This window comes from Cyprinus carpio, chromosome B2 (assembly GCF_018340385.1).
Source record: "Cyprinus carpio isolate SPL01 chromosome B2, ASM1834038v1, whole genome shotgun sequence".
Taxonomy (NCBI): domain Eukaryota; kingdom Metazoa; phylum Chordata; class Actinopteri; order Cypriniformes; family Cyprinidae; genus Cyprinus; species Cyprinus carpio.
The window spans coordinates 26,994,582-27,020,554 of record NC_056598.1 but is presented as its reverse complement, the minus strand read 5'-3'; the positions used below and the strand labels follow the sequence as shown (position 1 = coordinate 27,020,554).

The 25,973-nt window shown below is 35.9% G+C and overlaps 1 protein-coding gene across 4 annotated transcripts in view; it reads left to right on the top strand.

Annotated features, from left to right (window-relative positions):
* The window catches only part of LOC109057293 (period circadian protein homolog 2-like), a 368,217-nt gene that overhangs the window by 336,830 nt on the left and 5,414 nt on the right, over positions 1 to 25,973 (top strand). Inside the window, exons 1-20 of one of the 4 annotated variants that reach the window (XM_042718955.1) lie at positions 2,080 to 2,202; positions 8,957 to 9,436; positions 12,749 to 12,844; positions 13,306 to 13,463; positions 14,026 to 14,147; positions 14,382 to 14,583; positions 14,946 to 14,997; positions 16,046 to 16,188; positions 17,106 to 17,184; positions 17,375 to 17,481; positions 17,694 to 17,844; positions 18,343 to 18,451; positions 18,716 to 18,856; positions 19,006 to 19,081; positions 19,953 to 20,109; positions 20,734 to 20,855; positions 21,302 to 21,487; positions 22,417 to 22,473; positions 22,747 to 23,004; positions 24,453 to 25,357. In XM_042718955.1, the coding sequence (XP_042574889.1) occupies positions 9,051 to 9,436; positions 12,749 to 12,844; positions 13,306 to 13,463; positions 14,026 to 14,147; positions 14,382 to 14,583; positions 14,946 to 14,997; positions 16,046 to 16,188; positions 17,106 to 17,184; positions 17,375 to 17,481; positions 17,694 to 17,844; positions 18,343 to 18,451; positions 18,716 to 18,856; positions 19,006 to 19,081; positions 19,953 to 20,109; positions 20,734 to 20,855; positions 21,302 to 21,487; positions 22,417 to 22,473; positions 22,747 to 23,004; positions 24,453 to 25,357 (3,507 nt within the window). In that variant the 5' untranslated portion in view covers positions 2,080 to 2,202; positions 8,957 to 9,050. Of the gene's footprint in view, positions 1 to 2,079; positions 2,203 to 8,954; positions 9,437 to 12,748; positions 12,845 to 13,305; positions 13,464 to 14,025; positions 14,148 to 14,381; positions 14,584 to 14,945; positions 14,998 to 16,045; positions 16,189 to 17,105; positions 17,185 to 17,374; positions 17,482 to 17,693; positions 17,845 to 18,342; positions 18,452 to 18,715; positions 18,857 to 19,005; positions 19,082 to 19,952; positions 20,110 to 20,733; positions 20,856 to 21,301; positions 21,488 to 22,416; positions 22,474 to 22,746; positions 23,005 to 24,452; positions 25,358 to 25,973 lie in introns of those variants that run through there. The other 3 variants (XM_042718952.1, XM_042718954.1, XM_042718956.1) reach the window with 3 other exon arrangements.

Genomic DNA, 25,973 nt, shown 5'->3' with positions numbered 1-25,973 from the left:
TAGCAATTTTTGGAATACTAATTAGTATGGATTCAGTTAGACACTAAAAATGTTCTTAGTAACAGTTGGAATATATATTGTATAGTTCAATAAATAAGTGTTGTTATTATTCAGTTTGTTATAGGATGACTGAAATATATGCTAGTAAATATTTTAGTAACTATAATATTTGTTTGGTTATGTAACGAATAAGTAATAGTTTCTAATGAATAAGTGACAGTACCATTTAATAGTTAAAATGTAATTTTAAAGTATTGTTTAAAAAAACACTACTAATAGTTTGTTTTAGTACTAACTTCTAATAACATAAAAGTCGACAGTGTTAACAAAAGAATAAATGTTTAAATAGCTTGCCACACATTTCCCTAACAAAAATGAATGAATTTCAACCTCATCTACTGTATAGGTCTGTTAGTGGTCGTTATGCGTCACTGCAGGGCTGTATATATAATTGTCACGAGCAGAGTCATGTATGTTAGATAATGTCTTTCTGTAACATGCCTCTGATGCATAGTTCAAACTTATGCATGAGACAATGAATGAAGCACTTATTGCATGTTTTTTAGTTCATGTTAATACCATAAAATTTAAATCAAATTCACTGCCACTATGTGATCATTTTAACTAAGAATGAAGGAAACCTATATGTATTTCTTAAGGAAATGTTAGGCAGAATGACAGTCTTAGTCACCATTCACTTTCATTGGATCTTTTTGCCATAACAATAAAAGTGAATGGTGACTGAAAATATCCATCTGCTTAACTGTCCTTTTGCATTCCACACAAAAGCAAAAATGTCATATGGGTTTGGAACACACATGTGGGATGACTGGGGTTATTGTTATTTTCTGACTGTGCTTTGCTTTTAAAATTGATTTTTAAAAGGGGTAAATATAGCCCCCACTGAAGTTGGGCAGTTGTTCCACTTCTGATTGCAGCGTATGCTGGTAGTTGAGCTTGAAGTCAGATATGCAGAGGTGGGGAGGGGGTGTTTGCAGGTTATTAAAACTGACCTACTCCTACAAGAGGTGCTCCAGATACCTTTATCTGCCTCTAATGTATCGAGCACCACATAAACTTGCATGTGCATTGACATACAACAAACTGTTAAAAAAAAAGTTCAAAATTTATTTTTGTAGCACTTTACACAAAGCACATTATTTAAAAGCAGCTTACAGAAAATCATGCTGTTAATTTTCAGCTTGTGTGCTTATATATCCAAAATTTATAATAAAGAGCGGGGTGATAATAATACAGGATTATTTTGTGATTTAAAAGAAAAAATAGGCAGCTGAGGTCTTTCTTTTCTTTCTCAGCATATTTGTCTCCCTGGTCTTTTTTCTCAAAGCTGACTCATACGTTGTTGCAATCATTTCCCAAAAAATGTGTTTGTGTAGTATAAGCTAATTTGCATACATTTTGCCATTTTCATTTGCTTGTGTTGTGATTTATTCCATTTAAAGTGTACAGGATAAATAAAAAGTAAATAACTGCTTATAGTCTTTGCAGATGCTGCATTTTTTTTTTAAATGGAATCAAATTTCTTGTTTGTCTTGTATTTAATCTGTTTTTTCTTGACCAAGACATGAATGTTGCACAGCTTGATCAAATGAACAAAAGGAATGTAAAAAAACTACAGACACGGTAATTGTTAGATCTATTTTTATACATAGAGATGCTGGAGTAATGGTTAGCATGCAGTACTGACGTAATCAGGAACTACTCAACCCATCATTTGCTCCTAACCGTAGCTGGGCACACAAATAATCTCAGTTTAAATACTAGATAAGATATAGATTCTCATTTTAGCATCTACTATTAAGGATAGCACCTGAAACGGATTCTATAACAACTGAAATAAAATAGGGCTGCATTATCTGTGTGAGTGGAAACAATGGCTTTCTTCAAATAAAGCTGTTTTAAATACATGCTGGAGGGGGGTCAAAAACGGGTCGTTGTTGAAGTTGAAATGGGATGGCTGCTGCGCAGGCAGAGCATAGTCAAGGGTAGGAAGTGATGACGCACGAAGACTGTCCTCGGGTGCATTTTTATGTATTAACACACTATTGTTGGCAGAGTGCCACACGCACAGTGCATCAAGCCAAAGCTTTCGTTGATATTATCTTTCCAAGTTTAAACTTTAGTCTGTTGAGTGGTTCAGTAGATGAGAAACAGGACAGTCATGGAATTAGATTATGCTGAGTAAGTGATTGTTTTAAACTACAGTTTTAGTGCAAGTTTTTGTGATTGCATTTTTTAGTGTTATGTAAATTCTTATTAGACACAGTTGTGTACATTCACATTATATGAAGAATGCTGTCCTAAAACCTAAAAATGTTGTAGCCTAAAAAGTCATTTTATTCTACATGGAAGCAGGTCATCAGCTGAATAATGCTTATTTTATCTCTTTAACCACCTATCAGACAGTTTTGATCATGGAATAAATTAATAGTTAGGAGTGTTTGTTGGTTGTGAAATTATTGAGTGCACTTTTAGGTTATTTGCACAATTGTAAATCTGGAAGTGGTTCCATGTGAAGAATATCATTGCAGTTAAAGTGAGTGCTGTTTCATTTGTGGCAAACTTTCAACTATTACAAGTGTTTGGCATGCAAACTTTGATTTTGCCTTTGATTTTATCAGTGTGTAACTTCTCTGTAACCTCTTCCTGAAATGGGTCCTACCCACACAAAGCAAGTGAAATCTTTGCGTATGAGCTTTGAGATAACGCAGTTCTGATTTCCCTTGAGGGGTTTTCCAGCTACTAACCTGGCCCTGCCACTTTCACCTTTGAGGGTGTAGAGGAGTTGGTGTAGGTAGAGGAGTTGAAGTTGGAGTGTAGATAAGTAATTGATTGATAGAGTGCTTTTTTCTTGGGTGGAGAGAGAGAGAAAGGTCTGGTTGGAACCAGTTGGGGCTGGATATGCTTGTTGCGTTTTGTTTTAAAGTGGGTACCAGGATAAACATTTGGCCTTTGTTCACTTTGTAGGCACATCTTGATTTGGAGATCCCAGAAACACTTCCCGAAGTTATTGTATTAGTTTGCTCACCTGTCTGAATCACCTTTTTAAAGGTGTTGCCTTTAGAACCAAGGAGCAAAGATCTCCAATACTCGCTGTGCATTGTGGTAATTCATAGAGTAAACAAAACATGCTGAATTTAGGTTTAGCAGAAGGATGAGACACTTACACAATCTAATCTGGAGGTCCCAACACCTGCCCTTGTGTAACCCCAATCCCACGTGTCTTCTTGGAAAGATTTGGTTAGCTAGCTGCCCACTCCCTGCATTATTACCAAACAGCTGTTTACAAGGATACTTTGGAATATGACTACCACAAAGACTTTAGTATTATGTAAGGCTAGGCGACACTCAAGCAACTACATCATTACATAAATTCTCGTGAGTCACATTGGCTTGTCAAAATTTAATTAAGCCATGTGCAGGTAGTTTTATGCTTGCTTATTGTTTTTCAAAGTGACTTTTGAGCATGAGCATGAAAGTTTTCACTGACCGAAATAGGTCAAAATACAGATAATAAATAAAATTTCCCTAAACAACGATGTTAATAATAAAAACAACAAATAGTTAATTTTTGTTGTTTTTGGCACGTGTGACCTCATTCTAATAAATGATGTGCAACACAGCACAAAATTGTTTATATTTCGTTATTACTGTAAACAGTAATACTATTAGGCTGCATTTACACTGCAGGTCTTGATGCCCAAATCCGATTTTCTGACTATATCCGATTTTTTTGACGACCCGCTTACATCATCTTTTAAAAAGTGACCAGTATCCGATTTTTGCATTTACACTACACTGCTGAAACTACCAAACTTAGACGTTCTGACCCGGAAATGGAAGTAAAACAGCACGAAATACAATGGATGCAGATGCAAATAAATTCTATACAGTGTTTTGCTTTTCACAATATTTTGAAAAGTCAACAAAAAAATCAGCAAAACATTGGTCTCGTACGGCGCGGGCGGAGAAAAAAGCGCTTAAACCGTGCCTCCCCATATCTCGTGAAATGTCTTCAAACACGGATTTATTTCTGTAACAACCCTGCATTTTTGCCTGCACTGTCTCTTCGCCCCAAAGACTTAAAAGACATGAAACCTTGGCATTGCTCCACTGTGTGCACCCATCTACCTCCAAATATCCTATAATAATTCTTACATGGCACACGCAAATTGTCCACCTGAGTTGACGTCACTTTTTTTAATGACGTACGACTCTCATTTACTGGGGAATATCCGATTTGTCTGCTTACATGGCACACGCAAATGCACGTATCCGATTCATATCCGATTTATTACCACATATGAATGAGGCCTGAATCCGATCTGAGAAAATCGGAATCCATGCGGTTTTTTTCCTGCTTACACATTCACCGGTCATATCCGATCTGTGCCACATGAGAGGAAAAAATCGGAATTGGGTCACTTGAACCATGCAGTGTAAATGGGGCCTTATTTGTCTGTTCACAGAAAATGAAATGATTCAATTTGGTACATGTGCACTGGTTGACAAATGGACATTTCTTCTTGCACTTAAACTGTTTAAAATCACTTAAATTTTGTAAATTGGTAATACTTAAAAACATGTGAAAATAATAAACTTTCCTTAAGGACTATGCAGTGAAAACTGTCTCAAGACTTGAATATGGTTAAATTTTTGCTCCTCACCCCATTTATTAAGAATTGGAGAGCTCTACTGATAATCAAACTAAAAGTATACAAAACAAGGCTGTATATAAGTTCATGAATCTGTAAATATTATCAAATCTCAACAAGGTCCAAAAGCACAAATGTGTGTCAGCAGATTGTGTAGGACAGCTACAGTCTAAGAACAGTTTCCTGTCACATGCTACTCTTAAATAGTGTATTTCTAATCCATGACCTGATGGCACAGGATTCTCGCCATGACATCACGGAACACACATCAATCGCTGGGTCTAATCTTTTTCAGGACTGATGAACCCAGCTATAATATCAAATGTAATGGTTCATTAAGAGAGTTGAGTCAAAACATTTTCCAACTAGAACTGAGACCACCATTAAAGGCTCATTGTGTGTTAATTTGTTGTAGTCTTTTGGTATAGTTCATTAAAAAAATCACATTGGTGTACAGTTTTTTACAATGTGTTTTTACCTTACTTTATAACTTTAAACCTTGACCTTAAATCTAGTTTAGTCTTCTTAGCCCTGCTGAATGTCTTGTTTACAATTGAAATATACATATACTTTAAATTATACACACTTTTGGTTTTGATGCCAAATGCAAGTGCTGAAGTGCATCCTCTGGTGTTCTAATGCTTAAAGTTCAGTATGATTTGATATAAGTGTTCTTGTCTGAGAAGTATTTACAGCACAAAAAATGCATAGACCTAGTATTTAAATAATCACATAATTAGTTCTAATTGTGTTAAAATGTAAACATTTGAAGAATATGAACTATTTGCATTCAGAACTGTCTGTAAATTTATATAAGTCCTTCTAACATAACACAAGTAGTCCATGTGCTTTTGCTACACATTCAATTACATAAATGACTCTAACTTGATACTGAGTTATAAAACTGCCTGCAAGGTGGTTATGTGGTTCATGTTTTATATAATTAGGTTTAGTTTTAGGTTTTTTTTGTCTGATCTTTACTTGGTTAACATTACAATATTGTTTTTGTTACAGAGAGAAATATTAAATGTATGCGTTTCAAGTCGTTTTAGAATATAATGAAAGATGCTGAAGATCAGATATACTTTGCAATACATTATTTTGCTACAGACCTATATAATTAAACTGTATAATTAAGTTTTTCAACTTATGGAAAGCTGTTATTGTCCCATTTATCTTTCTTGATTCTGTGTTTCATGTGTTATAGACACAACTGAATTCAGCCAATCTACTATGGAGTAGCAGTTGTTGGTCTTTGAGGTCAGTGACCTGAAAAAAAATGCTGAATTGAGATTTTGACTATAGGCTTGTTTAATAGTGGTGGCATTGGACTTAGACATGATATTTTTAGCAGGCAAAGTTTGCTTAAGAGGCCAGAGAGGTACATGTATTTGGCTTGTAAAGTAAGAATTTTGAATACTGGTGGATTGATCGCTTTGAATCGTGTGTCTTTAAACAATGCAACAGTTCAAATGTAAATGTGATGTATATAATTGAAAATCATACTTGCATACTAATAAGAAGATAGTGTGGACTTTGTCTTTGTAAAGTTAATCTAATGTGATAGCTACATACATATAAAACAATGTGGTCTAGTAAAATGTTACCTTTTTTTCATGTGTTTCAAATGTTTTTTTCTGTTTAGTTTCTACCATTCACTGCAGATCATGTGCTGTTCCCAATAGTACCTATGATTGTATTAGAAAGAGATATCAATATAGGTCTGTCAGCTGTAATTATATTAAAATGCAGTGTTCTGCTTCATGCCCCCCAGGTAGAGTGTATCACAGGAAGACACCCTTAGGGTTTAAATAAAGTTCACATTAATGGCTAATAATGTGTCATTTGAAGGTCACATCTCTAGATCACCTGATATGACTTATAAGAAGGACAAAAGTAATAATTTTCACTAGGTTACAAGGTTATAGTTAAAGATTCACACTGAAAGGCTGAAAGCCATATTTTCACGTGTTGGGTTTGCATAAGTTTATGTGACTTGCGATTAACAGTGTCACAGTGCCTGACCAGTGAGTTACTATATAACTGGAAATTCAAAGGTTAGTGGTGGCGTGTCATCATCACCCTGTAGGTTACTGGGTTACAGTAGGCACTCAGCCAGACATAATTATGTCTCATTGGTGCTAATAATTCAAACAGGTGTGAGCTGGGTAGTGAAGCAAGTAATTTAACCATTGACGTACATGCCATTATGATTTTTGCAGGAACTTTTATACAGTGGGCAGGACTGCTTTATTTACACGTGAGAACGACTAGGAAACATGTCTCAAACAATTCAAGAGGACAAAAAAAGTTGATATTAAAGAGCAGACATCTACACTTGGCCAGCAACCAAGTAACTTAGAATAGCTATAGCATATGTGTAAATAATTGTGGCTAATCCAATCAGAATTTAAAGTAAAAATGATGCATTTTTAAAATATAATTCAGTGTATTATTCCAAAATGTTCATTGCCATTGATTATATATAATGTTACATAGTGTTCAAAAGTTTGGGATCAGTAAGATTTTTAAGTTTTTTGTCTCTAGCTCATCAAGGCTGTATTTTTTTGGACAAAAATACAGTAAAATAGAAAATTTGTAAAATATTATTGCAATTTAAAATAACGGATTTCTATTATAATATAAAAATAAATTTATTCCTGTGCTGGCAAATTTTGTGCTGGTCTTCAGTGTCACATGATCCTTCAGAAATTATTCTAATATGCTGATTTATTATCAGTGTTGGAAACAGTTGAGCTGTTTTAAATTTTTGTACTGACCCCAGATTTTTGGACAGTAGTGTAATTTATTGTTATAAGAGATTTCTATTTTGAATAAATGCTGGTCTTTTTAACTCTTTATTCATCAAAGAATCCTGAAAAAGTATAAAAATAATTAAATTAAGTATTAAATAAAAAAGCAGCATAATTGTTAGATAAATCAGTATAATAAATCAGCATATTATAATGATTTGTGAAGGATCATGTGACACTGAAGAGTGCAGCAATGGCTGAAGAAAATCCACCTTTGCATCACAGAAATAAATTATATTTAAAGTATATTAAAATAGAAAACCGTTATTTTAAATTGTAGGCCAATAATATTTCACAATATAACCGTTTCTTTTCTGAATCTTTGATCAAATAAATGCATCCTTGGTGAGCAGAAGAGACTTATTAAAAAAAAAAACATAGATATTATAATTTTATTCTATTCATTGTTTCTTTTGTGCCCCCCCCCCCAAAAAAAAAATTGAATATGCAAGTTTTAAGAATTTAATAAATGTATAAATTTCATTGCATAAATCACAAAATATAAAAGTGGAATTTGCAAAAAACAAACAAACAAAAAAAAAAACATGCAATTTCTTTTAGGAAACAAATTCTTTTCCAAAAATTTTTTAATCAACTGACCACACATTTTTTGTGAATTGATGCACTTTCATATTTAGTGAATTAATTTGATGCAAGTTCACACTTGTAGTACCGTATGCATGTAATAACACATTATACAAGCCATGCATGGTAAATCTAGAAAGGTCTTGGTCAGACAGGTAATCCATTAACGTACTCTACTCTCTGTCAATCCTATACAATCCTGTTGGGTCAAAGAGTGGTAAGTCACAAATCAGTAACCTGAAGGTGTCCTTCCTTAATATGGCCCATCTCAGTTCCTGACCAGGAAACTTGGCTCTGGTCAGGCGACTATTTATTTCTTCAGAGCAAAGGGATAACAGTTTATTTTTCAACACGAAGGGATGAAAACCAGTCAGGGCCTGTTGTTGGTCCAGACAGCTGTCTAGCATCTTTTATGTGCACTTGCTGGGATTAATGCTTTGAAGGAGGCAGTGTTTGCAAGCCGAAATGCCACATCTGTTTGGCTAAAGGACACTGTACAGACACAGTGAGGGGACGCCAGAGATGCCCACCTTTGAACACTCAGTTTAGGCTCTCTGGGGCCAGACAGATCTGGCCTGTCTATAGATTGTGGATCAGACAGGGCTGTGCATGCATCACTTTGATGTGAGTTTGACTTTTTCAACTTTCGATGTTCTACTTTTGTTGGAGAGTGAAGAGCGTGCAACTGAAGAGGTGATCTTATCTCCTGTGCAGTGATCGCATCCAGATTAGCGTTGTTTCATCCTGCCCTGGTTTCTTTTGACGTACCTGTCCGTCGTACGTGAGCGTACCTTCCACCTGTCAAAAGACAAGGGCTTCTGATTTTTGAGATGGAAAATTTCAGACGATTGACTCATTTTCTGTCTGTGTTTATTCCCGTAGAAATCCAAGTGTCGTCTACATTCCCTCTGTGTGCCCCACCATGACGATGGGGTAATCTTCTGGCTCCTTGCGTCACTTCTTCAAACCATTTCCGATGTCTGAGGACTCGGGATCCAAACCGTACCTGTTCTCCTCCCTGGAGGGGCAGAATGAAGCAGCTGGATGCAGTTCAATGTCGACGCTGCATCGTATGAGTAGTTTCGCGGAGGGGGGCGAACTTGGCCTGGCGTCTGAAGGTAGCGACAGCAGCCAAGACCCTCCTGCTTCACCCCACAACAGCCGGAAGATGGCACATTCCCTCCATGAGGATGTGGAGATGAAGAGCAGCGGGTCCAGTGGGAGTGGAACTGAGTCCCATGGCAATGAGTCCCATGGTAATGATTCCCACGGAAATGAATCTCATGGCAACGAGTCTTCTGGGAGTTCCAACAGCCGAAGCAAGGACTCGGCACTATTAGAGTCATCGGGAAGTAACAAAAGGTAAATTAGTTATCATCTGTTTGTCTGTGACTTGCAGTGGCCCCAATAAGTATGTAGACACTAGATTATAATTTTAGTGGGTACTTTATCGCATTAGCTGTAGACAGGTTCTACTAACATTTGACAACCACAAAGTGGCACACACACAAGTTTTGTTGGTAATAATACTTTTATATTATGATATTATTTATTTATGGGTGCCTCAAAGGCCCTGGGTGCATCTTAATTAGCTTAGTAGTCTGGGCATTGATCAGCAAGTCGGTCATTTTAAAGGCTGGGACAATTGCAAAATCTTTCCAGTGCACTGGAACTTTCGCTTCCTGAAAAATCCCACAATGCATTGCAAAAGCCAACGAGCATCAATGCTCACTATGTTCCCTTAAAATAAATTTTGAAGCGTGAAACATAAAACGGACAAGCCAACTCCGTAAATGCAAACAATTTAGTATAATAGTATATTTCAGCATAAACGCATCTCTAGACAGGTCGTAAGCATGTCTAGTTAACATAATTAATATTTGGCTAAAATGTTGTAAGGATATGTAACAGAACAATGTGTTTAAAGAAGATTTAAAATAATATATTCTGCTACACCATTTGACCTCTCAGGACTACTGCTTTTTTTTTTTTATTTTTTTTTTGGAACTGATGGTGGATAGATAAAATATATTTTGCAAAGTTAGCATATCTTGCTTTTTGACATGCCTACTATTGCTTACTACTATTCCTAACTATTTATAGCATTATTTTTTATTATTTTTTTAATGATTTGCATGCAGCTACTATATAATGACTTCAAACTAATTGACAGACTTCATGCAATATTTGTACATTTAACAATGTATAGTACTGTTAAATATTTATTTGCTGTACATGACAAGCATAATTTGGATTGCACAATTTCTAGATTAATCTCTATGGTGACGGTTTGTTTGTTTATCAATGTTGAACTAGTCATTTAGCAGCCCTATGCATGCAGACACTCGAATTTGAATAGCTTTTCATCAACATCAGTGTGTTTTTCTGTCTCCTAAGTAACTCTGACGTCATTTCTAGCCTCTGTTCTCACCTCATTTGTTTTTGAGGTTATTGTAAGGCAACAGGAAACTATTCTGTGACAAAGACATCCAATGATATTTGATGAATTCTTGGTGTGTATTCAAGTTCTTCAGTTGCAAGACCTAAACCGGATCTACATACTTTCTGCACTTATTTTCAGAGATGCAAACATGATAAGTGTGTTAAATGCAGCAGAAAGTACAACAGCGGTAATGGCAACTGTATGCATTTCAAAACTAATATTTAAAACTTTTGCACTTGAGCTGTGTTTAAATGAAGATAAGAGTATGTGGTTGTTGAATTTTCCAGTGTGTTTCACGTGACATTACAGCATCAGTATTTAATTTATTTTTGGCTAAAAGTGTAAGAATGACTTTATGATTTAGAATGATTTAGATATTTCCTCCTCATAAGCCAAAATTACTGAATTTATTTTTCTTTCAGGCAGCATAATGCGTCAGAATGTTGTAAGGTCTCTTAGGACAGTGTAAAGAATCATTATGACATGATTCCCAAATATCAATGCTGTTTTATATAGAGCTTATTCAGTACAAGAAATTAATGAAACAAAATAATAAGAAAAATATACATTTTGATTAAAAATATTAGCACCCTGTTATCTGGCAGGATATTACTTGAAGTAATAGTAATAATAATAATAATAATAAATGATTAATTAAATTATTAAATTGACCTAGAAATCTAGAAAATCTATAGACGGCTCTATAAGTCTGGCACTGCCAAAGCTGGCATTCAAGTCTGTTCATGGATCTAATCATTTGAACATCTTCTATTTTTCCTGTCAAGTTTTGGCAAATTATTAGCATGGTTTTCCAGACTTCTAGTATAGTAAGATCCATTCTGAAAAGGATATTGAGTGGAAAGTCTGCACAGCTGTAGTGCCCAACTCAGTCAGTGCGTCAGTATAAGTATTTCCCAGACATCTGCACCACGGTTTCCATTGACAACGTACTGTTTGTTCTTGTGTACAGGACGGGTGCGGTCCAACGAGAGCTCTGGAAAAGTTTAAAGTTGCTGCCTTCCCTCAGTCTTTCTTTCTCTTATTTAGCAAGCAGTCAGTCTTTGATTTTATAAAAAAGAAGAATATATTGATTGTTCTCGAATTTAAATGGTTAGACTCAGAACACAGTGCTGGAGCACAGTGCCTCCCGGTCACATTCTCATATTCTTTCCCTTTAAATGGGATCTGAACCAGTCTAGGAGCGTATTTGCGTCATTAAATGTGTTCCCTACACTAATCGCTCATGATTCATGCCTTTCTTGTGGCAACCAGTGCTTAAGTGAGACTAAATGGATCTAGTCTCTCTGAAGGCTTGAAGTCAGCATGTTATAAGGCCACACTTCTCTGCATGTGTAGCTGTATAAATAATCTTCCAAATTCTCCGATCTCATTAGCCACCTGAAATGACTGACTGTATCAATAGCATCGAGACACATTGCCCTGCTAGACTAACACAGATATGCTTTATATAATTAGCTCTGAGCTCTTAGCTCAGCTAAGAAGTGCAACATGTGAAGCCTGTTTCTATTCAAAGCTACTTATTGGGCTATTTATAATCACTCCTGGTGTATTTATGTCCCTAAGCATGTCACCTGCAGCTGGACGTTGGACTTGTTATAGTATCAGTATGCTAAGTTGAGTGGTTTAATCCACCTTGGTCTTTCTCAGTTATCTACTGTACTAGAAGCCTGCAATGCGAGCCATTCTTAGCTGTGCTAATGGTGGCCTGGCTGGGAATGGCACATGGCATGGGGTTTTTGAGGGAAAGTAAGGATGGTGGACAGGTAAAGATTATATAACTGAGATGGGGGGCAACTTTCAAGTGACCGCCATGTGAAACAGGAGCACCTATTTTCTGTTCGATTGTCCACAATGATTGAAAATGTCCTGTGAGAATGAAGTTTTGAGCTGAAGCTACTGCTCGCTTTCCCTTGCAACAGCCCGTCCTGACTGGATTGAGCTGGCATACTGAATGAATCATTTGTTGATAATGTCGTCATGTTCTTTGCCTGGATACACTGTGTTTCCGAGTAAAACTTAATTTAAACAATTTGAGATTAATTGGTTTGGGCCACTTTATCCACTTTACTTCATTTAATCACAATAGTAAAGCAATAAAGGGTAGACATGCCTGATAAAATGACATCTGCAGACATTACTGTTCATAAAGGATTGTCTGTAGTTTATGACTTGTTTTATGATCTCTTCATGTGTGTTCACTCTTTTTACAGCCGCAACTCTCATAGTCCATCGCCACCCAGCAGCAACGCTTACAGCCTTCTGAGTGCCAGTTCAGAGCAGGACAACCCATCTACCAGCGGCTGCAGGTTAAACACAAACACACATGACCCTTCTACCAGTGTCTGCAGTAGAATTTTATTTTATTTTATTTTATTTTATTTTATTTTTATTTAATTTAAAACAAATTGTTAATATTAATAATATTAATTTATATATTTTTATTTTATTTTTGTATTATAAATTTTCTATTATTTATATATTATTTATTTTTATTTGTTTTAATTTATTTTTATATATTTGAATATATTTTATGAAGCTTTATATTATGTCATCCTGGACCCATCAAAAAGCATTTTTTAGCCAAACATTATGTTTAGTACAAATACTTATTTTCAAAATATTTACAATGAACTTTAACAATTTTAGTCAAACGTGATTTGTATTGTGCATTGCACATCAGTTTTATTTAACATTAGAAGAGAATGATGTGTTTAGAATGGGTTTTATTGCTGACATATTTGTGCTTGTGTTTTTTGGGCACCTGCAGTAGCGAAGAATCCGCCAAGGCGAAGACGCAGAAAGAGTTGATTAAAACTTTGAAAGAGCTGAAGCTTCATTTGCCTCCGGAAAAGCAAAACAAGGGCAGCAAGTCGACGACGCTCAGCACTCTGAAATATGCCCTGCGCTGCGTCAGACAGGTGGAAGGTGAGCAGTACATTCTGAAGTTCAGTATATCGTTACATAAGTCATGCCTAACACTTGCCTGATCACAGGGACATAGTCCTGCTGTCTGATAAATTGTCAATATATTTTATGAGTTTCATTTTGCTTGCACGCAATGCAAATAAAGCCTAGGGGCATAAAAATATCAACTTTAAGACCAAACCAATCCATTGGCAACGTGAAAGAAATGCAAGCAATATTTCAGAAAAATAGAACTATTTGGTGAACATCACATCACATGATTAATAAGCCGATCAGTTTTCTGTCTGCACATTTTTAGATTGTCAATTTTTAGATTTTACAATGCACATCTCAATTAAGGACTTAATATATATTTTGCTTTATTTATAGTGAAATATGAGTATATATCTAATATAGGATTGGCTGTACAACACAAGTAACCAGTCGAAACTGAGCTCATACAGTGCATGTTTTTATTTTTTTGTTATTATTAGGCATATAGCACGTACTTAATCTATACTACATACACCTGATGTCTTAACTGAATTGGCTAAATGCTTTTATTTTGACGTTTTTATTTCAGCAAACGAAGAATACTACCAGCTGCTTATGATTAATGATAGTCAGCCATCAGGGTTTGACGTTTCATCATATACCATTGAGGAGATAGACAGCATCACCTCTGAATACACCCTCAAGAACACAGTAAGTATATGCTTTTTTATTTATTTACTTATTTTTAATACTTTTTTATTTAATTCATTTATTTTATTTTACTATTTATTTATTTGTTTATTAATGAACATTTATTTATTCCAGTTTATTTGCTGAGACCAGTTACAATATTTATATTAGGTTATTTTTCAGAAACTCTTGCATAATTGCATATTTCAGTTTTTTGTTTTAGTAATCATTGATCTTGGGATCTTTGTTATACAGGATATCTTTGCAGTGGCGGTGTCACTTATCACTGGGAAGATTGTCTATATTTCAGACCAGGCAGCTTCCATTTTGAATTGCAAACGGGACGTGTTCAAGAATGCTAAGTTTGTGGAGTTTCTTACGCCGCAGGATGTTAGCGTGTTTTATAGCTTCACCACACCATACAGGCTGCCGTCCTGGAGCATGTGCACTGGCGCAGGTACAACACACACACACGATCAGTCATAATATCTATAGGCCTAGATAAGTTTAAACAAAGACATACAAGAATCATTAAAAATCTTTCACATATTTTACTATGGACTTTTAGACAAAAAGTGAAATAAGCATTGAGTTATAAATAGCAGTAGACAGAACATAAGCACTAATGTCCACAAATACCAAAGTCTTTTTTGTTTCTTATTCATTAACAAAACCAGTGCTAATTATTGGGGCGTCTTTGTTGGTCTTGAATTCATGAAGCAGCAACCAGTATTAGCTTGAGTTGACAGCGGATTTAGTCACCTCTGAAAGATAAGATGCTATTGAATTACTCATCACTCTTGTTTTTCCTCCTTAAAGAGTCGTCACCATCAGACTGCATGCAAGAGAAATCCTTCTTCTGTCGCATTAGGTGAGTGTGTTTGTGTGTGTGTGTGTGTGTGTATGTGTGTGTGTGTGTGTGTGTGTGTGTGTGTGTGTGTGTGTGTGTGTGTGTGTGTGTGTGTGTGTGTGTGTGTGTGTGTGTGTGTGTGTTTGTGTGTGTGGAGGGTTGGAAGCTGTACACCATCTGTTCACCTTGATTTAATTCATAGTTTTCCCATTTTTTGAATCAGCCTGGGGAAATTAATTCTGGTGAACCTTTCTCCCTTTAAATAGAAACATTTGATTACTAATACATTTGACATTGCTATGGAAAACATGCACTCAGTATTCAACCCTAATATATTTATACAGTATGTATCTCCACTAAATATAATAGTTATGTCTTTATTTTCCACATTAGTGTATCATTGTTGGTCTGACTAAAAAGCTAAGCATCCCATTACTCTGGATAATTGCTTCTTAAAGAAAATAAAAACAGATATTGCTGATGGAGGACAGCTAGGTAATTAAGCAGAAAAGTGTCATTTATTCAGAGATGAATTCCTGATGTTGGCAATTTGAAGCGAGTTCCAGTTCACGGACATAGAAAGTGTGCCAACTTTATTGAGATTAGGCCATATCAAAAACATTAATGTCATTTACAGCAACAGATGGTAGAAAGTTTGAAAGAATGATATGTGATTTATGACCGGCCTGAATACAGTCCCTCCATTGATTCCATTGGCTTTCATTTCAAGTGTCGAGGCATTTGGTAGCAACGAGTCGAAAACTTGCAACTTTTGTGTGCAGGCCAGATCCTAAACAATCTGCACATTATAAAATGAATGTCAAAGTTAATGGACTTTATGCTTCTTTAAAGACTATTTCATCTAAAGGTTTATATTTAAATGCTTGAAATTAGTTTTGTAGACATGAAATGTGCCTTCGTAAGCATTTGTTTAGAAACCATACTGTTTTAGAAGACATGGAAAATCTCACTAGATTGTAGTAGGCTGCTTACATTGGACAGAGACAGTATTTATTACCAGATATTTTTGTTGAATGTGTGTGTAAATCTCTCCTGTCCTGTTCCCCAGCGGTGGTAAAGAGTGTGAGGGAGATCTTCAGTACTATCCCTTCAGAATGACTCCTTATTTGATGAAGGTTCAGGACACGGAGCACTCTGAAGATCAGTTCTGCTGCCTCCTGCTGGCCGAGAGAGTTCACTCTGGCTACGAAGGTCAGTTCTTCTACATTTCGAATGGATTTTTTCCAGTAATAGTGGTGTCATTTTTGAAAATATTATAGTCGCATTGAGGAAAACAAATTATTTCAGCAAATCAATTTTCATGATTTGCTGAAAAAATCATTTTTGACAATGATTAAAAAATAACTTATTTACTGATTATGTTGTGTTGTCACTTAGTAATGTTTCAAGAAGTGCACCTTTCTTGGTGCCAAATATATGTTTTCCAGTCAGTTGTTTAACTAAGTTAATATTTTATACACTACCATTTAAACTTAGCTTACCAATGCTGCATTTATTTAATCAAAAATACAGTAAAAGCAGTAACATTGTGATTAAAATGTAAAATAGCTGTTTTCTGTTTTATATTAAAATGTAATTTATTCTTATGATGCGAAGCTGATCATTGCTCCAGTCTTCAGTGTCACATGATCCTTCAGAAATCATTCTAATATGAAAATTTGCTGATCAAGAAACATTTCTTATTATTATCAGTGTTGACAACAGTTGTACTACATCATATTTTTGATGCAGATCAGCATTTATTTGAAATATTTCAAATATCTTTTCTGTTACTTTTCATCAATTTAATGAATCCTTGCTGAATAAGAGTATTGGTTTCTTTCAAAACAAGTGAACAAAAAAAAGTTTTGAATGGTTGTGTACAATCAAATAAGTACAGCTTTATCCAAATAGCCGCTTATGTTTTGTTTGTAACTTGTCATATAGATAAATACTTTTCAAAAATTCAAAAATTTAACTTTTTGTATTTTAACTACTAACTGTATTTTAACTACTTAAAATTATTTACGTTACAGTTTTAAAGTAGCTTCCTAAGAACTTGTACATACGGAAATGTACTTTTTCATGTCAGATATTCTGTCAAAACCTTTATTTTGTTTATTTCTCAGCTCCGAGGATCCCCACAGACAAACGAATCTTCACAACAACACACACTCCCAGCTGTGTGTTTCAGGATGTGGACGAGAGGTGAGAGTGCTAATACTTCACTGTTGACGAACATGGTGATGATTAGCTGGTAACTTAAGCCCTGGGTGTTTCACGCCACAGCTGTACCTCCACACCTGCTTTTTTCCATCTCTCCTAATCATGCATATTAAAGCCAAAAACAGTTGTTGTCAGACCTAATGCCAATTGTTATGTGATGTTTTTCCTGTAGGGCCGTTCCATTACTAGGATACCTGCCACAAGATTTGATTGGCACACCTGTCCTGCTACACCTGCATCCCAGTGATCGACCAATCATGCTCGGCATCCACAGGAAGAGTGAGTCATTCTGTTTAGACTTTGTTCTGTCTATTTAGTTCATTGAAGGTGGTCTTTAACTTTTTTGGTGGAAAGGTACTTCTTCATACCTTAATCAGAGAAAACTATATGTCAGTTGTTTTGAGACAAATTGGGGTGGATCAATTTTTTTAAATAATAAAATGGGTTTTAAATATTCTATCTAAATCTTTTTTTCCTTCTCGTCCCATCAGTCCTCCAGTATGCTGGCCAGCCGTTCGATCACTCAATCCGCTTCTGCGCTCGTAATGGAGAGTACATCACCATAGACACCAGCTGGTCCAGCTTTGTCAATCCCTGGAGCCGCAAAGTTTCTTTCGTCATCGGCAGACACAAAGTTCGCATGTGAGTGCATAAGATAAATAAGAGAATATATCTGCTTAATAAATGCTGAAGCTTTAATTATTAACTTTTATTCAGCAAGAATGCTTTAAATTGATTAAAAGTGACAGTGAAGATATTTATGTGCTGTTCTGTGAACTTTCTATTCATCAAAGAATCCAATAAAAAAGTATCACAGCTTCCACAAAAATATTAAGCAGCACAACTGTTTCCACCTTTGGATAATAATAGGAAATGTTTCTTGTGCAGCACATAAGCATATTAATATGATTTCTGAAGGATCATGTGACACTGAAGAGTGGAGTAATGATGCTGAAAATTCTGCTTTGCATCACAGGAATAAATTACATTATAAATTCCAGAACATTATTTCCAATTGTAATAATATTTCTAAATATTTCCGTATCAAATACATGCATCTTTGGTGAACATAAGAGGCTTATTTCCAGAAAAAAAAAAAAAAAAAATTAAATGGTGATGTAATTTTATCCATTCTACCAGGGGTCCAGTGAATGAAGATGTGTTTGCAGCTCCGGCCGCAGCTGAGGGAAAATCCATAGACTCAGACATCCAAGACATCACGGAGCAAATTCACAGACTCCTGCTGCAGGTGCGGAAACTCAATGACAGTGGAAAGAACCAGATTAATGGAACTGAATTTACATGAAAAGGGCATTAGCATCCCACCACATGATGTCAGAGATCCTGTGTAACAGACAGACTGTAGTTTAGTGTATGATGCCAAGTTTTTTCTCAGTAACCATTTACAAAATTGGCAATTATGTGATGCCTGGTGTTTTAAAATCTCTTGGTGTTGTGTATTTCATCCTTTAGGGTGAGAGAAATGGTAAAAACATGTTTTTGTGTGTTGTAGCCTATACACAACAACGGTTCAAGCGGCTATGGGAGTCTGGGCAGTAATGATCACCTGCTGAGTGTGGCGTCGTCTAGTGAAAGTAACAGCAACGGAACACGCCTGCGACAAGAGGAAGAGGATGGCAGGATAGCCAAACCAGTGAGTCACATGATGAATTCTAGCTCAGTGGGTTTTTAATTGTTTGTTTGTTAATGCTTCACGGTCTCTTTTTTTTTTTTTATTCATGCATTGACAACTTAAGAGGCTGTGGTGAATTTATTTGCCCTTGTGTGTGTGTGTTTTCTCAGAGGAGCTTTCAGGAGATATGCAAAGGAGTTCACATGCAGAAAAACCAGGAGCAGCAGTCCAAGAAGAGCCCTACTAGTATGTACCAATATCCTCCACCATCTGTGCACTCTCATCTGTCATCAGAGTCTGTGCTTCTGTGTGTAACTCAGATCTGTATCTGAAGACTAGGGCTTCATGATATGGAGAGTGATTATATTAACAAACACTGCAATTGTGATTTGAACTGTGATATTGAATCATTTGTGGTTATTGCTTAGAAAGGAGCAAAAATGCATCAAATCTCATTCAATAACACTTTACACTGTTTCCTCTGCTATAAACGAATCAAATTTTCAGTTGACCCAAAAATGAGTGAAAAACAATAATTCGCAAATGCAGCATGTTAATAATTTTAATCTAATCTAATCTAATATAATAGCAATTTTCTGTATTGTTTATTTAAATACACTACTGTTCAAAACTTAAGCATATTAAGGGCATATTAAGATTTTTAAATTTTGTGTGTGTGTGTGTTTATTTATTTTTTTTTAAAGAAATGAATACTTTTATTCTGCAATGATTCATTAAAGTGACATTAAAGATGTTTATAATGTTACAAAAGATTTAAATTTCAAATAAATGCTTTTCTTTTGAACTTTCTGTTCATCAAAGAATCCTGAAAGTTAAAAAAAAAGTATCAGAGTTTCACAAAAATAGTACGCAGCTTTTTCAACATAATAAATCAATAAGAAGAAATGTTGGTCATCAAATCGGCATATTAGAATGATCTCTGATTTCTTTCCCATGTTACAATCCCAGTATATTTTTTATAATTTATTATTTTGTATATATAAGATCAATTTAATTAAATTTGAGCCAGTAATAATCACACTAGGAAACTAGACAATTTAGATTTTAATTTGACTAATCTTGCAGCCCTTCTGAGGTCCTTTTTTTCTCTCTGCAGAGTCTCTACAGAAAAGTCCAGTGGTTCGACCCAAAGATCCCGTGAACTGGAGAGGGTCTCCTGAGGAGCAGCATGCTGCAGTGCAAGAGGAGCTGGCCTTCAGAGACCAGACCGTCTACTCCTATCAACAGATTAGTTGCCTGGACAGCGTAATCAGGTACAAAGACACAAAGTCACATCACTGTGAAAACTGACGGTGCATGGACGGAGACTGTCTCGACTCACTTAACCAAATGTAATGCACTTATTGATCCTGTGGTGCAAAGAGAGTATGAGAAACTGAATTAAGCGTGCTATGAAGGAGAATGAACTTGTTTTCGTGGGACGGCAGAGGACATTAGGTTTCACAGGATGTGAAGTCTCAGCACTCGTTCTCAGCAGGATAATTGTTCTACATGTTTAGCCTGAAGCCTAAATCAATGGAAAATGACACAAAATTGCATCCTGCTTAGTTGTAATTCATTTGACTACGATGTTTTTTTTTTAAATCCCTCATAAAGTTTACAGTTATTTACTAATTTTTTTTTTTTTGCAAATATTCACTGCAAACATACTTAGCAATATTTTCAATGACAGATTTCAAAGAGATTAGAGCAAAAGTAATAGGATTTTGTATGTTGTACACTTAAACCACAATAATCATATGAATACAGAGACATAATAATAGAAAAAAATGTAATAAATGCAAAACAAAGCAGATTAGATGGGCTTTTATGATACATTCAGCCTGGTTAGTCATTTGTAAACCTCGTTTCCATTGACGTCTTTCTCTCTCCGTCAGGTATTTGGAGAGCTGTAACGTGCCCATTACAGTGAAGAGAAAGTGCCAGTCCTCCTCAAACACAACATCCTCAGACGAAGACAAGCAGAGAGGTGTTGAGAGCTCCATGCAAGTGTCTGAAGGTACTGGAAAAGTCAAGTTTCCAAGATTATTTTCCATTTAGGGCCCATATATATATGTTTGCCATTTACTTTTGCAATTATAAATAATGTTACTCCATAACAGTTCATTCATAAACACACTTTTACTAGAAAACAACGGCATAATTTTCAACCGATTTTGAATGCATAGTCGACAACAATTTTAACAAAACTTCTTTTGGTGAACCTGCCAAATAAAATTGCTCTGGTAATATATTTAAATCGGCAGAATTGACAGTTTTGCTGTGTTCAGTCCATCACACAAAACCAAATGTTAAAGTTTGCAAAGAATACAAACACATTTACATGAAGACAAATTTAAAATAAATATAGAATGTTATAGTTGCTTATCAGACCATCCTGATTGTTAATCCCTGTAAATACATCAGCTCTGAAACCTGTTTGTTCTGCATTTTCTCTGTGTTCAGAGGTGGGCCATCTAAAGAACCAAGCAGGTCTCTCATCATTAGATGTGTCTAAGAAGCCTCCAGGCTCTGGTGTAGTGAGTCCGTCTCTGACCCCACTCGCGCTGCCCAGTAAACCTGAAAGTGTGATGTCCATCACCAGCCAGTGCAGCTACAGCAGCACCATTGTGCATGTAGGAGACAAAAAAGGTAAATTGATTTCTTCTGTATATCTGTCTGTCCGTCTGTCTGTCTGTCTTCCTTTCCTGTCTATCTGTTCTTATAAATAATGTTTATGTTACAAAACCTAGTGAGCTGCCATAATGTCTGCTGCCTACATGGGAAATTATTTTAGTTTCCATTAGCATAAAGCACAGTTAGGCAAAACTTTCCATTTAATTGCATTTGAACAATTTTCTTGGCACGATATAAAAGTATCTGTGCTTGTTGATAATGAAAAAGGTATATTAATTACAGTAATCTTTTATAATGTAATAGTAATTTTTCAATAGTTTTTGTTCTAATATTTAATAAGTCATGCTAATATTATCTAATTAATGTAAAATAATAATGATATAAATTATTGTTCAATTATAGTTTCTAATTAATTTGGTATAATAAAATGTATAATTAATAAATAATGGTTTTATTATATAATATTTATTTATTTATTTATAAATATATAAATTAGTGATAAAAATAATGATGATGATAATAATAATATAAATTATAAATAATATAATTGTTTCTAGTCATTGGATTTATAATAAAAAATGTATAATTAATAAACAACATTTAAAGTAACAATATTAATTAAAATTCTAAAACATAAATTTGCTGATAATGATAAGCTGTTATTTTCATGTTATAAATGATATGACAAATCTATACTTTTTTGTCCAAAAAAAAAAAAAATGGATATCTGTTTTAATATTTACAGGATTATATTTTTTTATTTTTATTATTTTTGGTAAAAAAAATATTTATGGTAAATTTACATATAACAGTGTTATAACAGTGCCATGATAAAATGCTACCTATTCAGCTCACTAGGTTTTGGATGCATATCTAACTTTTCTGTATTAGTGCTGTATGTGTTTTGTCTTTTCCTTGGTAAAAAAACAACTTTTTTGTTTTAGTCGTATCCTCAACAAGACACATCTCTCCAAAGCAAGATTTCTCTTCCAAACTTCAAAGTTAGTAAAATCTTCCCATGACATAGGGACAAAAAATTGATTGCGAAGCCATTTGATTGAGTTGATGAGTAAAATAAAGGTGCATATCACCCTGGCAGGGCTTCAGGAATGTATGCATCTTTCTAGCATTTTCCCCTGATTCCCATCCCAACATGCATGAGATAAACTTGAGAAGGCCTGGATGCAGCCCGTAAACAAGTGCTGGTCGTGTCACCTGAGTTTGGGAAAACACTTTGTTCATTGTAGTTAAACGACTTGTGTTGTTCTTTGCAGAGATCATCGAGGATGTCCCCAGCGCTGAAGGCACTGAAGGTCAGGGTCTCACTGTTCCTCTGGCTGCAGTCTCGCCGCACAATCAAGAGCGAGAGGCTTACAAGAAACTGGGCCTGACCAAGCAGGTTCTGGCAGCGCACACACAGAAGGAAGAGCAGGCGTTCCTCAGCCGCTTCAGAGAGCTGCGAGGTGTGCACGCTTTCAAAGCCGACTGCTCCCTCTATCTGGAGAAACAGAAAGGACAAGTCGCCTCTGAGGGTAAGGAAGGATTTTAGTCAAAAGCTGCACAGCACTGTTTTCTTTTACACGTGAGCAGCTCATGATCCAGTGTTTTCAGTGTCTTTGAGCGGCTCGGTCATCTCTGCATATGTGCTCTGAGTTTGTGCGCCTATCATCATCCAAAACATGTTGTGAAAAATACCTGATCATTTAATATAAACACTATCAATATAATCTGATAATTAAAAAAATGTATAATAATAAGACCATCCATAAATATTAGTATTGCAATTTTACAGTTATTCTGAATTTTTATATTATTTTTCTTACAAAAATAAGGGACAGTCGTGGCCTAATAGTTTGAGAGTCAGGTTTGTAACCCAAAGGTCGTGGGTTCGAGTCTTGCAGGGATTGTAGGTGGGGGGAGTGAATGACACCATGACTGAGGGGCTATTTACACAACGTTTTTAGCCAAAAACGAGAAACTTTTTATGCGTTTTGCCTGTTCATTTACAGGCGTTTTGGGGACTGAAAACACATATTTTTGAAAACGTGTTTCAAAGTGCAAGTTTTTAAAAATGCCACCGTTATCATTTCCGTGTAAACACCCAAAACAGGAATCTTTGAAAACGGTGGCATCATGCGCATGCGTAGTACGTGTTCGGTATATAGACATGCGCAGTATGTGTTGATTTTAAAGGCAAGCGTGAACAAACATACACAACATTGGTGGAGTACGTTACTGTTGTTGCTGCTCAAGAGTTTGCTAACACTTCTTCAGCAAAGTGTGGATTTACTTCACCAATATTACAACCAACAGCAGAGAGGCATCATATACAACATATAATCGTCACTTCCCTACAGGTGCTGTTTACTTACAAGGTGACAGCGCCAACTACTGGCCTGGCGTAGTAATACATAATACAGCGTTTTTGGTCATTTTTACAGATATGTGTAAACGCGAATCATTTTGAAAACATTGTCGTGTATACGTCAAACTTTTTAAAAATTCCACAGATTCCAAGTATGGGACACTATACCTGGCCACACATCCTTTCCTTTCCTTTCCTTCCTTTCCCTTAATACTATTTTTTTTTTTTACTTTTTTTTTATACCTACTTTTTTTTTTTTTTTTTTTACAGGGCAATATTACAAAAGTAAAATAGGTGCATATAATTTCTTATTTTGTTTAATATTTTATATAATAATATTAATATTTTTTATATAATAATAATAATAAACCTTATAATAATTAATATTATTATTATTATTATTATATTATTAGTAAACATAACAGTAATTATTACTACTATATTAATTATTCTATTACATTTTATTATTTTACAGTCGTATTATATAATAACATATAAAGCTTATTTGTTTATTCCAATCACTTTTTTTTCTTTGATTGTAAATATAAAAAAAATTGCATCAAAGTAGTTTTCACATGATTTAAGTTGATAATTGTTTCCCGTCTTTCTCTGCAGCTGTCCCCATTGCTCGTTCCTGTAAGCAGGGTGGTGGCGGCGCACAGGAGACCACCGGGACCCGCAGGGGTCGCAGCAAGAAGACTAAGTCCAAGCGGATCAAGGCAAACGAGTCTTCTGACAGCACTCCTTCAGGCCGTAGACCTCCACCCAGACCTCAGCTGCAGGGCCTCAACCAGACCTCCTGGTCTCCCTCAGACACATCCCAATCCACCTTCCCCATCGCCTATCCGGCTGTGATGCCCGCGTACCCGCTGCAGATGTACCCGGGACCCGGCAACGTGCAGCCCAGGGTAGATGCTCCACTGTCAGGCTTTGGGGAGAGTCAGTGCAGCCAGGATCCGTGCATCCCCATGCAGCCCATCCAGACACCGTATTCGACTCCTCTGGTCACGCCCATGGTGGCACTGGTACTGCCCAACTACGTGTTCCCACAGATGGGCGGCACTCCACGACAGCCGTTCCCCACACAGCCTACCTTTCAACCTCAGCCTAGTTTCACTGCACAGGCGCCATTCCCTCCACAGTCCACATTCACCATACAGACCCAGTTCGGCCCCCAGAACCCCTTTACCCCACAGACTCCATTCCCGCCACAGCCGTTTCCTTTCGCATGTCCCGAGGCGCCCCCAAAACCACCGGAGCCCGAGCTGAGGGAGGAGCCTTCACGAAGCCCCACCCCTCAGTCCGTGGGTGGAGGCGGGCCGCCGTCTCCGCCTTTGTTCCAGTCACGCTGCAGTTCGCCTTTGCAGCTCAACCTGCTGCAGTTAGAGGAGACTCAACGCTGTGCTGAAAGGCAGGAGAGCATGGCGCCATCTGTTGTACCACATGCCAACTGCAGCAGTAGTGTGGAGAAAGCAGGAAGCACAGCCGGACAAGCTAAAACTGACAAGGATGTGCCACAGGTTCGAAATCTTATTATAGTGCATTTTTGACCACTGTGGTTTTTTAAAATACTTTTCTTACTCTCACATATTATTCTTTCATTTTGTCTTAAAAGTATTAAAACAGCACATACGAAACAGAAAACCTCAAATGCAAAACTTTGATTTGACCAACAGGTGGCAGTATTCACTTTTTTCTTCATTATAATAAATAACAATAACAATGAATGTGAAAATGACATACTAATCATGCTGCTGAAAACTCTGTATTATTTACATTAGGCCTTAAGCAAGAAAATTTATTTAGAATCCTCCAACAACATAGTTGTCACACTTGCTTCTGTATTTAAAATGAAAAGTAATAAGAAATTCTAAATAAATAAATGATTATGATAATAATTTGAATAAATTGTTAGACCATCTTGTTCACTATTCCATAATGCTACACACCAGGCTGCTTAAACTTTAGGTTTTTGAGCATGCAAAATTATTTAGGATTCCCTGACAGGATATGATGTTATGTATTTTATAAATAAATAAATAATAAATTAGAAAAATACAACCTCCACTGTCTCATAATGTTACAAACCATGCAGCTTAAAAGTTTATATTCTTTGTATTGAGAGATTATTTTGGG